Consider the following 13,189-nt stretch of genomic DNA (forward strand, 5'->3'; position numbering starts at 1 on the left):
ATTTCTCCATCTCTCCTGTAGGCAAGAAAATGGGCATGTGAGATGTGCTTGTACAAATTCTTTTTTTGATCCTGCTGTGTCTCACTATTAAGTCTCTTGAGAAAAATTGTCCTGTCTTGGCTGCCTTCAGTTTCCTCCCCTTGCTTTACTCTTCACTTTAGTAAAGTTCACAATAGTCTTAACTTTCGCCTCTACTGCTCTACAAAAATTGTCTCAAAGGTTACTAGCTTTATTCTGATTTCTAGGATGAGAGACCTTATTTGTTCTGTTTGACATCTGTACAATATTTGACACATTGGGTTAGTTCCTGACATTGTCTTCCCTTGATTTGTGTAGCATGGCAGCATCCTGATTCTCAGTCTTTTAGGTCTGGTACTTGACTGTCCACAATGCTGAATATTAGACAAGATTCTGCCCCGTTCACTTTCTTCACCAGTTCCTCTCTCCTGATAATGTCAGCAGCGCCTCCATCGTGTCCTATGGAAAGCACTCTGGACTTGGAGTCAGGAAACCTGGACTCTCTTTATAGCTTCTCCAGCAATTATCTGTGTTACTGATCTTAGGCAGATTGTTAACCCCTCTGAGTATTGGCTGCCTGATCTGAAAAATGGGATTGGATTACTTTTAAGGTCTCCTGCAGCCCTGAGAATTAGAAGATTTTGTAATTTCATTATTTGCCAGTCTGTGTCTATAACCTTCACCTGCACATTTCCAGCTGCATGTTAGACATCTCTACATGAATATCAGTCAATTATTTGAACTAAGCTTAGTATGACCAAAACTGCCCTCACCTTTTTCTTCATCTTCTTGGCTTACTTTTCTCCTATTCTGTTAAAGTTATTATTATCCTCCTCCTTGATTACCAGATTCAAAACCATGAAGTTAGTCTTTTACTATTCTATTTCTTCCATTTATATTCATTTCATTCTAATTCTGTAAAAATTTTTAAGTCATTCTCTCTTACTCATTACCTTGTTCATGTGTTAGCATAATTATGCTTGGATACTATAGCAAGCTTTTGGCATGTTTGTCTCCTTTGTTTTTCGGTGAATGTAAGGGTAAGGATCATGTTTGTTAGTGTTTGTATTTTCAGATCCTACCATGTGGCATGTGTTAAATGCTCAGTATTCATTGAATTTAAATTTGTCTGCTTCTATTACCATTGCACTTGTCAATTCAGGTCTATAATAGGTGTCTCTCATTATATCCTCAAGTAATTGAATATGAGATCTTTCCTTCTGTAGAGTTTCTTCTTATTTACCATCATCTTAAAAATTGACAGTCATGCTGATGAAAACACTTTGATTGATTTCCCAATACCTTCTAAGCAAAAAGTGTAAGTACTTTGCTTGTCTTTAAGAGGCCTTTACTAACTGGCCTCTCTTTATTAACTTTATTTGCCCCAGATCTGAACTCACCTTGTATTTTTAGCAAATACTCAGCACTCCCCAAAGAAGTTGTTAATTACAGATTTCTTGGTGCAAGGCATGTCCTTCCATCTTTCTAAGTTGCATTCTCAGTTCCAGTTGGAATTGAAAATCCTCCTTAATCTCTCTTTTGGAATTAATAACTCTTTATTAAACTGCGTCACCATTATTTATACTTGAGTGTAATTGCTTATTCCAGTCTAGTTACTTATATATGTGTCTTTCTTCACTACTGGGTTTGAAAGCTCTTTAATGGCAGGGATCCTGTCTTGGTTATTTTTACCTTTTCCACAAAGTCTTACATGTAATGGGAACTTCACAGTGTTTTTAATTGAATATTTCCAATTCATTCACGCTATGCATATATTTTCAGGGCTATGGTTCTGATGGTCTAAAGTTGTTATCACATGAAGAAAGTGTATCATTTGGCGAGTCTGTACTGAAGTTGACTTTTGATCCTGGTACAGTAGAAGATGGTTTACTTACCGTAGAGTGTAAGCTGGACCACCCTTTCTATGTTAAAAATAAAGGTAGGGCTTGAATTGCATTTGTAGTAACGTTTTTTAAACAAAGCTTCTTAAATCTGTAATTATGTCTGTAGCTTTGATGATTAAGAAAAAATAATTTGAGGGGAAAACATCTTTCAAACTAAATAAAAAACTACCATAGGGAATGCTTATAATAATACCTAATGGTGCTTAAGTATCTTAGCAGTAGTCAGGTGGAACTCTATTTCCTGTGAGTGTAAGAAATTTTTAGATTCATGTAGCATACTATAATAAACTTTCTGTTATCTTGGTATAGTTTGGGGAATGTAGTGATCTGGTTATCACATTTTCATTAAGAGTTACCAAATATGATATAAACCTGAATCACTCTTCAGAGCCTTATTATAGTAACACCATGTTAAACATAATTTTATAATTCAGAAACTATTTCATGGTCTCAGTCATCATTTATCACTTATTGTCATTGTAGACTGATGGAAGTGCTGATTGATAGAGGAGCCCTATATATAATAAAATGCTGAATAATAAGCTAGTTTTAGAGGGCTCTTACATTGCTGAAAGGAAATACTTATCTAGTACTTTATTGTAAAGATACATGACTTGTGTTAGAGAATCTCTTGAGATTTAGCAATAACTTTTTATTTTTAAGATATAGAAATGATATGTCTGTTCTGAAGTAGGGTGCTTTCTGTGAGTCCTCATCCTTTATGCAACATTGTTTAACTTTAGGTTGGTCATCATTTTATCCAAGCTTGACTGTGGTACAGCATGGCATTCCATGTTGTGAAGTTCATGTTGGCGATGTATGTCTACCTCCTGGACACCCCGATGCCATTAATTTTGATGATTCAGGTGTTTTTGATACATTTAAAAGGTAATATTGGATTAATTCTTTGTTTTATTTTCCTCTTAAAGTTTGCCCTTCATTTCCCTAATGGTTGTTAAGTCAGATATTTAGGAATTTCAGTCTTTAAAGATTTGAGAATGATGAAATGAAAACTTACTAGGTAATTAAAGTATAATAGTTAACAGAGTTTTGCATATAGTTGTCATATAGGAAAATTGAGTTTATAAAACATTTAGGATTAGATAAGGAAGAATATCACACATTACATGACCAAGAGTTTAATGGTTCAGCTTTGATAGTTACATTTAAAAAGTTGTGGTATCTGGCCAGTTGTTTTTAAACAGCTTATACATCTCTTGTGTTTTTTGTGGTTAACTGTATTTTTCTTGATATATTAGTTAACTGTATCTTTGTTTAATACTTATTTTGACCAAGGGCATTAGTTGCATGGTTTAACAAACAGTAGAAAATAGGCCAAACTTGACATCTAAAGGCTTAGAGAGGGGAAGTGGTTATTCCTGAGATCACGTTGCTGGTAAGCGGCAGAGTAGGACAAGAACCAACGTGTCCTGACTCCAGAAGGTTGGTCAGCTATCTTCATTTATATGGGCTTTTCCTGGTTTTTGTGCTGAAAGTCCAGCTTTCAGGAAACCCCTCAGTCCTAGACAAACTGGAACAATTGGTCACCTTGCTCCTAGAAGGAACCCAGAGAAAGTCTGCTTGTAGATATCTGGGATTTAAAGATACATTCTTTCTTTAAGATGATTATCAAATCCATAGGCATGTACGGGCACTAATTAGAGAATTCCCAAGAGTCCCTGCTGGCCTGTAGATTTTATTTCATTCAGTTTAATTAATATATTTTATATATCATGAGGATGAAACTATTATTAAAAAAGCAAATCGCATAGGGCCTGACACAAGCCACATGCTCAATAAATGTCTACAAGCTTATACTCTTAATGCTGTTTGATTATATCCCTCATACACACTCTTTTTTGAAAAACTAGAAAAATGAGTCAAAATTTTAATGACTGATACTTAGGATATATAGATTAGTGATAACTCCTATGTTTTGGTGAGACTGTAACCTGATAGAAAAATTTTGGAAGATAATTTGGCTTTATCTTGTAAAGGTATTAGCAATTTCATTCCTCTTTTATATATATCCTAGAGAAGTAAATTCTTGTAATCATGCTCAAGGAGATGTGCAAGTAAGTTTGTAGCTGTATTGCTCATGATAGCAAAAATGTGGAAACTGTCAATACTTATTAACTGGAGAGTGACTCCATGAATTCTATTATAATCATAGTGGAATTAGTGGAAAATGAATGAACCTTAGGTATACACTTTAAGACATGGATCAATTTTTAAGACAATGTTTAGTAAAAATAAGTCTTGGAAATATACAGTATGAGTCTATTTTATGGAATCATGTTCCTTAGAAATATATCAAATAAAATAACCATTATATATGGTATGTAGCACACATTATATAATTATGTCAGGGGTCCCTGAAGACTAGCCCCCAGGTTTGATGATTTGCTCAGAGAATTCACAAGACTCAGCACATAGTTGTGCTCATGGCTGTGACTTATTATGGCAAAAAGATATTAATACAAAGTAAAACTGGGAAAGGGAAAAGATGTGGGGTGAAGTCTGGGGGAAGCAAGGCTTCTAGGGATCCTCTCCCAGTGGGATTAAGGGCATGTTTTATTCCCCCAGCAGTGGGCTGTGACAACATATATGAAATATCTCCTAGGGAAGCTCGTTAGACTCACTCGGGCACCTAGGGTTTTTATTGAGAGCGGTCACGTAGGTTTCTTCTGCCTGGCACATACCAAAATCCAGACTTCCAAAAGGAAAGCAGGCATTCAGAGCAAACTGTTGTTTGTACATCCAGTTTAGGCATAGTAAGCCACTCAGTTGTGGGAATGATGGGACCCCTCAAAATCCAAGTTCTAGAAATTAGTCAAGGGTCAACCTTGTAAGTAGACTTTTGAAAGGATAGCAGTCATTTCTGCATAATGAAACACTGTGTCTTACATATTAAGAAAGATAGTAATATAACTAATGCTACTATAGTATTTATATATTGTATTTATGAGTAATACTTTCATAATAAAATTGAAAAAATAAAGGAATGATAAACATTCAGGAGAGTGGTTATTTCTGGGAGTGGCAAATATGGAACTTTAAGTGATACTAGAAATATTCTTAATTTGAATTGTGGGTTCACTCATTTATTTGTATGCTTCATAACTTACATATATATGTAAATTTTACATATTATTACATAGCACAAAACTTTTTTAAAGCAAAAGGGAAAACTTGCCTGCCTAATTCCTGTTTTTCTGAGATAGCAAATTCTTAACCATTTGATCTCACTGAATAATAATCACTCCCAAGATGACGTTAGTCATTGGTCTGATTTTATTGTTGAGTGACTTCAGTATAACAGCAGGAGCACCCACCTTGCAAAGGAGTGGAAATGGGTAGTATCATCATGGAGAAACCAGGACAAAATTGAGATGCTGAAAGTGACTATATTTTCATTGTGGATTGGATTGGTTAAGGGAGATGATGCCTGGCCTAGGGAGGGCAAGAAGATAAAGAGGTAAGAAGAGGAAAAAGTCCAAGTGGAACTGCTCCAAGCAAACTCTCGGGTCATGATTTACAGAGGACATGTGAGTAGTGTGTAGCTCAGGGAGAATCAGAAGTCAGCAATCAGTTGATGAGTTCTCATACGTAATTCAAGGTTCTGTTGTAAGCAGTCCATTCTGAGACACTTGAGAATTGAGGCCAACCTTCTAGGCCTCGGGCATTTAAAACAGTTTTTTTGACTTTTTGAAGTTGACATTTCTGTTCAAGTAATATGATTTAACAAACTTATTGAGTGCCTACTATGTATATAATGTTAATTTATTTCATATTAATTACCCTATTTGTAGATTATATCCTCATTTTACAGAGAGAAGTAAAGTTGAGCGGTTAAGGAATAAAGCCCAAAATAAAGGCAGTTAGTGTCAGAATTAGGATTCAAGCCCATATCTTGTAAAGATTCCAAATTTTTAGTACTCTAGCTACTCACCTAAGATAATTCTAAGTTAATTCTACAATAATAGATACCCCTAATGGCATAATACACTGTGCCAGCTTCTGCCCTGTTTCTTACGTTTATTGTTCTTTTTGGCACCACTGCATAGCATAATTTCACAGATAAGTAAACTGAGGCTATAGGGTTTATTTAACTTGGCCAAGGTCTTACTACTAGCTGGAATTTGAACTCAATTGAAATTTTCCATTATTATTTTCAGAATTGGTTAAAAAATGAGTTAAGAATGGGCATGCCTCTTTGCTTCCAGTCTAGAAAAGGAAATGGATTAGTAAATGTATACAGTAAATGTACATGCTGATTGAGAGGCAGTGTAGCCTGTTAGGAACGTGAGCTCGATCTGGACTGCTTGGATTCAAATCCTGGCTTTGCAATTGATTTGCTATGGAAGCTTGAGTAAATTAATATTTCTATGGCTCCTTTAAAAAAAATTTGTAAAATGGGGATAATATTGGAAGGATTAAATAAGTTAGTATCTGTGACATGGTTAATAGGCAGTACATTATTGTGGAGTTTGCCATTAAGACTAGTGATCAGACAGTGAAGTGGGAATGGGCATTCTAAGCTTAGGGAATGGCATGTACACAAAGTAGAGCTGTGAAAGGCACATTTGGGTACGGGTGCTTTAGTGAAGAGAGTGAATGCTTACCTAAGGTAGTATAGCAAAAGATGAAGCTATTTTTAAAGATACTCTATGTCATTACTGCTACAGTAATAGTCATTGAATTTTGTGACTGAATATTTAAAACTGATTTAAGTTGTATCTGTAATGGAAGTAGATGATAGTTATATTTGTGCCACTAGATGGTGGAATTTTCAAATTTTAGTAATTAGCTTACCCAGTATCTTTTGGTATTTTAAGTTGTAATCATTTTCCATCAGTAGAGATGGGTAATTTTGTGTCAGTGCTAAAGTTTGCTATTTTTCTAAATTATGTATGGGAGGGGCTGAAGATACCTTACAAAAACTGCAAACCTAGAAAGCAGACATTGCTTTCCTGACATAATACTGATTGCTAAGCATTCATTAGGTAATTTTGGAGTCATAGTTTAAGTACATTTATTTCATGCAATACTTTCAGAAAAAAGACATCATGTACTTGATAATTGGTAAAAGTCATTTACTGTGTGTAGTCAGTGGCATGGACCACCCTCATTCCTTTGGCTGTTTCCATCTATCTTTAGAATTTTGTAATCTCATGTTTTACCTTTAGGCAGATGGTATTCCTGTAGCTAATGTTAACCTATTTTGATGTATTACCGGAATTTCTGTTTCAGAGAAGCAAGTAGGAGCTAAGTTGAGATTAGAAGCTGAATAAAAGGTTTCCTGCCAAGAAGACAGAAAAGTACTATAGGCAGAAAGAGTTAATGCTGGAACAAGAGAATTCTTTAGCTTATTTCCATGTCTATGTAAACTGAACATACAGAACAAAATGTGGCCTTTCCTGAGAAAGGCGGGTTTTTACAATAAACTTTTTTATGTTATTAGGCTATGTTATAGTTCATGGATGCCCTTTCAGGAGAGTGATGTATGTGTGGCTCTCTACCTAAACAAATGACCCAGATTACTGGGCATTTTAAGTTCCTTTAATTATTTATTTGTTTTTGATTTTTTTTTAGACAGAGTCTCACTCTGTTGCCCAGGCTGGAGTGCAGTGGCATGATCTGCCTCCCGGGTTCAAGCGATTCTCCTGCCTCGGCCACCTGAATAGCTGGGATTACAGGCATGTGCTGCCGCGCCCAGCTGATTTTTGTATTTTTAGTAGAGATGGGGTTTCACCATGTTGCCCAGGCTGGTCTTAAACTCCTGACCTCAGGTGATCCACCCACCCTAGCCTCCCAAACTGTTGGGATTACAGACGTGAGCCACCAGGCCTGGCCTTAAGTTCTTTTAGCCACATTTAACAGCTTTTCATTGCCCTTTCCCAACCTTTTGTTTTCTGTAGTATTTAGTCCTTAGGCCTGATATGTTGCCTGCCACTCCATTTTAATTTTCTAGGTCTGGGTGCCTATAGGCCAAGAAATTGTATTGTCACATTTATCCAGAAATGAATTTAAAATAAAAATAAGTGGGTTGTGTAGGATTTGGAGGAGTTACTTGCTATGAATAAAGTATGCTGATTATAACATTCCTTTGGGAGGTTCAAAGTCTTTTTTAAGCTTTTGTATTATCTACAGAGGTTTTTTTAAAGAAATTAATTTTAGTTGGCACATACACAGATTTCATTTTATAAGCAACTATCAGTGGCAAAAGTTGTTAGTGTTGGTAACATGATACAGGGGGATATGCACTGAAATTTCCAATCATGTTAAGGGTTTTTTTTTTTTTAAACCTGCTTTTTAGAAATCAGAATTCTAAATTGAATTAAAATCTTACTTTTTTTTTTTAATTTTATAGCTATGACTTCACACCTATGGATTCTTCTGCAGTTTATGTGTTAAGTAGTATGGCTCGCCAGCGTCGTGCATCTTTGTCTTGTGGAGGACCTGGTGGTCAAGACTTTGCAAGATCTGGATTCAGTAAAAACTGTGGCTCACCTGGATCATCACAGCTCTCTTCCAATTCTTTGTATGCTAAAGCTGTTAAAAACCACAGCTCAGGGACTGTGAGTGCCACTTCTCCTAATAAGTGCAAAAGACCAATGAATGCCTTCATGCTTTTTGCCAAAAAATACAGAGTTGAATATACTCAGATGTATCCAGGGAAAGATAACAGGTAAAAATAGTGATAATTCTGATTATAATAAATGAGTAATACTTCAATATGGTTCATAGTAACTGGAATAGTTAAGTAAACTTATTCTTTAATAGCTTTTATTCAACTCATAGGTTGACTTTTTTTTTTTTTTTTTTTTTTTGAGATGGAGTCTTGCTCTGTCACCCAGGCCAGAGTGCAGTGGTACAATCTCGGCTCACTGCAGCCTCAGCCTTCCAGGTTCAAGCAATTCTCCTGCCTCAGCCTCCCAAGTAGCTGGGACTACAGGTGCCCACCACCACACCTGGCTAATTTTTTGTATTTTTAGTAGAGACAGGGTTTCACCATGTTGGCCAGGCTGATCTCGAACTCCTGACCTCAGGTGAACCACCCGCCTTGGCCTCCCAAAGTGCTGTGATTACAGGCGTGAGCCACCGTGCCTGGCCAGGTTGACTTTAAGAAGTTACTAAGTGGAATTTTTAGGGTTATATGTAATTATTTTATAATACCTAGACAATTAGGTTACCTACCTTAGTAATAAGGATCTACCTTTTATTATTTGTGCTGTAGCCCAGGCTGGAGTACAGCGGTGTGACTCACTGTAGCCTCTATCTCCCAGGCTCCATTAATCCTCCTACCTCAGCTTCCTGAATGGCTGGGATTACAGGCACATGCCACCACACCCAGCTAATTTTTGTATTTTTTGTAGAGATGGGGTTGTGCCATGTTGCCCAGGCTGTTCTCAAACTCCTGGGTACAAGCGATCTGCCTGCCGCCCAAAGTGCAAGATCTACCTTTTAAAATCATTTTATTTACCTGTTACAGGACACAGTTCTAACAATTGATAGTTGTATCTTTATAGAACAGCGAAACTAAGTCAACTATGGATTGTACGGGGAACTGGCAATTTGTAGCAAGTTGCCAGAGTTGTCAAAAGGCTGAACTTAAGAGCTGTCCTCAGTGGAAGCTGGGAATACAAATCAACTCAAGTCCTTCCTACTCTGTTGCCTGTACCCTTACTCATCTCCAATTCTTGTACTACTGAATCCCTCTCATACCAGTCAGGTTCTCCATATATTAATAAAGCTGTCTTCTTCCAGTCTTTATATCCTGAGGATCAAAACTACTGTTTCCTTTATCTTGATATCATGAGAAAAGTCAGATGTAACACAGTAATGAATAGCTTTGTCCTAGTTCCTTATTCCTTAAGATACCTAAGTGTGGGATTACGAGTCAAGAATTCTAAGAGCCTTTGTTTGTTTGTTTTGAGGCAGAGTCTCACTGTCATCCAGGCTAGAGTGTAGTGGCAGGATCTTGGTTCACTGCAACCTCTGCCTCGTGGGTTCAAGTGATTCTCCTGCCTCAGCCACCCGAGTAGCTGGGATTATGGGCATGTGCCACTACGCCCAGCTGATTTTTCGCATTTTTAGTAGATACGAGGTTTCACTATGTTGGCCAGGCTGGTCTCGAACTCTTGAGCAAGTGATCTGCTCACCTTGGCCTCCTAAAATGCTGGGTTTACAGGCATGAGCCACTGGGCCCAGCCCTAAGAGACTTTTTAATACTATTGAAATTTTTTAACTCTTGGATCTGTCATTTGTGTGACTTTTGGCAATTAATCTAAGTTGTAATCCATTTCTTCAGTAAAAAGGGGGGGTTTAACTGTGTTTTCTTAAAAAAATTAGTTTGGAAGTCTACTTCTCTGTGACTTTTAGGCTTTAAGGACATTTTAAGAATAATTTGTACCTTTCCCCTTGTTCAATTTTTGAGAAAATGGCCTCGGATTTAGTGACAGGTACATGCTGCATTTCTCTTTTTGTACATTTCTGGTATTATTAAACATATCCTTTGACTTCTAGAAACGGGATTCACGTCCCTATAAGTCTCTTCCCTGCCAGTAGTTGAGAATGTCAGCTGGGATGCATTCTGTATTTATTTACAATCCTGTGGGACTGGACTATCCTGATGATAAGAAGTGTAAATCTCATTTTATCTTTAGGTGTTTTGTTTTCTGATCTTTTTATAGAATCTCTAAATCAGGTTATATCCTTTATTGCTCATAAATCTTTTTTTTTTTTTTTTTTTTTTTTTTTTTGAGAGGGAATCTTGCTCTGTCACCCAGGCTGTAGTGCAGTGGTGTGATCTCAGCTTATTGCAAACACTGCCTCCCAGGTTCAAGTGATTCTCCTGCCTCAGCCTCCCAAGTAGCTTGGACTACAGGCATGCACCACCACACCTGACTAATTTTTTGTAGTTTAGTAGAGATGGGGTTTCATCTTGTTGGCTAGGCTGGTCTCGAACTCCTGACCTCAGGTGATCTGCCCACCTCTGCCTCCCAAAGTGCTGGGATTAAAGATGTGAGCCATCGTGCCCAGCCAAATGTAATATTTTCTTTGCATTTTAGCATTGCTGCCATGTGGTATACTGGTAATCATCTAACACCGAGGGCCATCAGATGTCACCTCTCTCTAAACCGAATAAGTCATACATAATTTTGAAAATGGATTTTTCCCTGTCTCTAATAAAGCTGCCTTAATTCAGTGAATAAATTCTCATTTGGAGGCAAATTCTGAGGGAATGGAGACTAGAATAGGTCAGAGACATGTAGCTCATTTTAAGTTGCTATAAATGTCCATCTGGATGTAACATTCACTGCAGAAATAATCTTTAGATGTGTGTATTTTATAGTTGTTAGGGAATACAGCGTATAGTCTATAGCATTGTGTACATTTCATTACCTGTCATCTTTTAACTTAAAAGAATAAATTTGTTTCCCAGTGCCAGCCCCTTGAAAAACATCTCATATTCTTTCTTACTGTGGATGACTGAGATGGTGTGAATATGTATTGCTTTGTTTAAATGTGTCAACCATTATACGGTACCTTTAACCCAAGACTAAAAGTTTTTTTTAAATGGGTTCTGCAAGTGGAATATACAAATTGATTTTCATTTTATTATTTATTTTTGAGAGAGTCTCGTTCTGTTCCCCAGGCTGGAGTGCAGTGGTGGGATCTCGGCTCACTGCAACCTCTGCCTCCTGGGTTCAAGCGATTCTAGTGCCTCAGCCTCCCCAGTAGCTGTGATTACAGGCGTGTGCCATCACACCTGGCAAATAGTAGAGAGGGGTGATGGGGTTTCACCATGTCGGCCAGGCTGGTCTTGAACTCGTGGCCTCAAGTGATCTGCCTGCCTTGGCCTCCAGAAGTGCTGGGATTACAGGCATGAGTCACAACATCCAGCCCAACAATTGGTTTATAATAAAGGAAAATGCAGCACAATGTTTAACTGCATTAACTTATTGGATAAAAAGACAAATACACTTGTAGGAGAGCTTCTGTGGTTTATTACTGTTCGAAGGCACAAATGCCTGTTGCTTTGGCTTCCATATTAGTCAGTATAACAATCACTTGACGCCTGTAATCCCAGCACTTTGGGAGGCTGAGATGGGCGGATCACGAGGTCATGAGATGGAGACCATCCTGGCTGACATGGTGAAACCTCGTCTCTACTAAAAATACAAAAAAAATTCGCTGGGCGTGGTGGCGGGCGCCTGTAGTCCCAGCTACTGGGGAGGCTGAGGCAGGAGAATGGCAGGAACCTGGGAGGCGGAGCTTGCAGTGAGCCGAGATGGCGCCATTGCACTCCAGCCGGGGCGACAGAGCAAGACTCCGTCTCAAAAAAAAAAAAAAAAAAAAAAAACTTGATGTGCTTTGTGCAAAATTTCCAGGACCTTATGTCCATCTTATATGGGTGTCATGAAGTGAATGGTTAAAAGGTCTTTGTAGAAGGAAGGTGGTTTACATCTGTATGCCCTAGTTGAGACTGTTTTAGGTTTCATAGCAGAGTAACAAACAGGAGAAAATAGCTTCTAATTTTAGTCATGATGTATTCTATCAGTTCAACTTCTTACCATTTTGAGTTTATCCAGTTTTCTCAAGTAATAAAATATATTGCCTAAAGGTTTATTTATTTGGTTTTCTCTTGAGAGAAATTTAAGTAAGGCATGCATAGTTAATTCTACACTTACACTATGGTTGTGTGAATGAAAAAAGACCTGTATCAAAACTATTTGATAGGTTACGGGCACAAATAGAGAGTGAGATTAGTTTTTAGTACAAGTTGAGTACTTTATGCTGCTGATACGGCACAATGGACTATTTGACTCGAGATTTTACTGGAAATGAGTATTACAGCCTTGACCTTTTCCCATCTCTATGATAGACAAGATTTTCATTTTTTAACTTCACATTTTTCTCCTGAAGTAGCAGCACTTGACATGAGATTTATGAAAAATGTGTACCTTCAGCATTGTGTAAATATTTATTTTACAGAGCCATAAGTGTGATCCTTGGTGACAGGTGGAAGAAAATGAAGAATGAAGAGAGAAGAATGTACACATTAGAAGCAAAGGCTTTGGCTGAAGAACAGAAACGTTTAAATCCTGACTGTTGGAAGAGGAAAAGAACCAATTCAGTATGTTTCAATAAATAGTGTTTAAAATTATCTTGCCTCGTCCCTGCAGGTGTACTGGCATGTTGGAGCAGTTGTTACAACCTTTAAGAGGTTGTGTTGATGTTATCTCTAGCATTTTTATACT

At 37.4% G+C, this 13,189-nt stretch overlaps 1 protein-coding gene across 7 annotated transcripts in view; it reads left to right on the forward strand.

The window, feature by feature from the left end:
* The window catches only part of HBP1 (HMG-box transcription factor 1), a 35,178-nt gene that overhangs the window by 18,307 nt on the left and 3,682 nt on the right, over positions 1-13,189 (forward strand). For 5 of the 7 annotated variants that reach the window (XM_015447910.4, XM_005550490.5, XM_045387486.3 and 2 more), the window contains 4 exons: positions 1,801-1,957; positions 2,666-2,810; positions 8,296-8,613; positions 12,924-13,065. In XM_015447910.4, the coding sequence (XP_015303396.1) occupies positions 1,801-1,957; positions 2,666-2,810; positions 8,296-8,613; positions 12,924-13,065 (762 nt within the window). The remainder of the gene's footprint in view (positions 1-1,800; positions 1,958-2,665; positions 2,811-8,295; positions 8,614-12,923; positions 13,066-13,189) is intronic. The other 2 variants (XM_074035781.1, XM_074035782.1) reach the window with 1 other exon arrangement.

Source organism: Macaca fascicularis, chromosome 3 (genome assembly GCF_037993035.2).
Source record: "Macaca fascicularis isolate 582-1 chromosome 3, T2T-MFA8v1.1".
Taxonomy (NCBI): domain Eukaryota; kingdom Metazoa; phylum Chordata; class Mammalia; order Primates; family Cercopithecidae; genus Macaca; species Macaca fascicularis.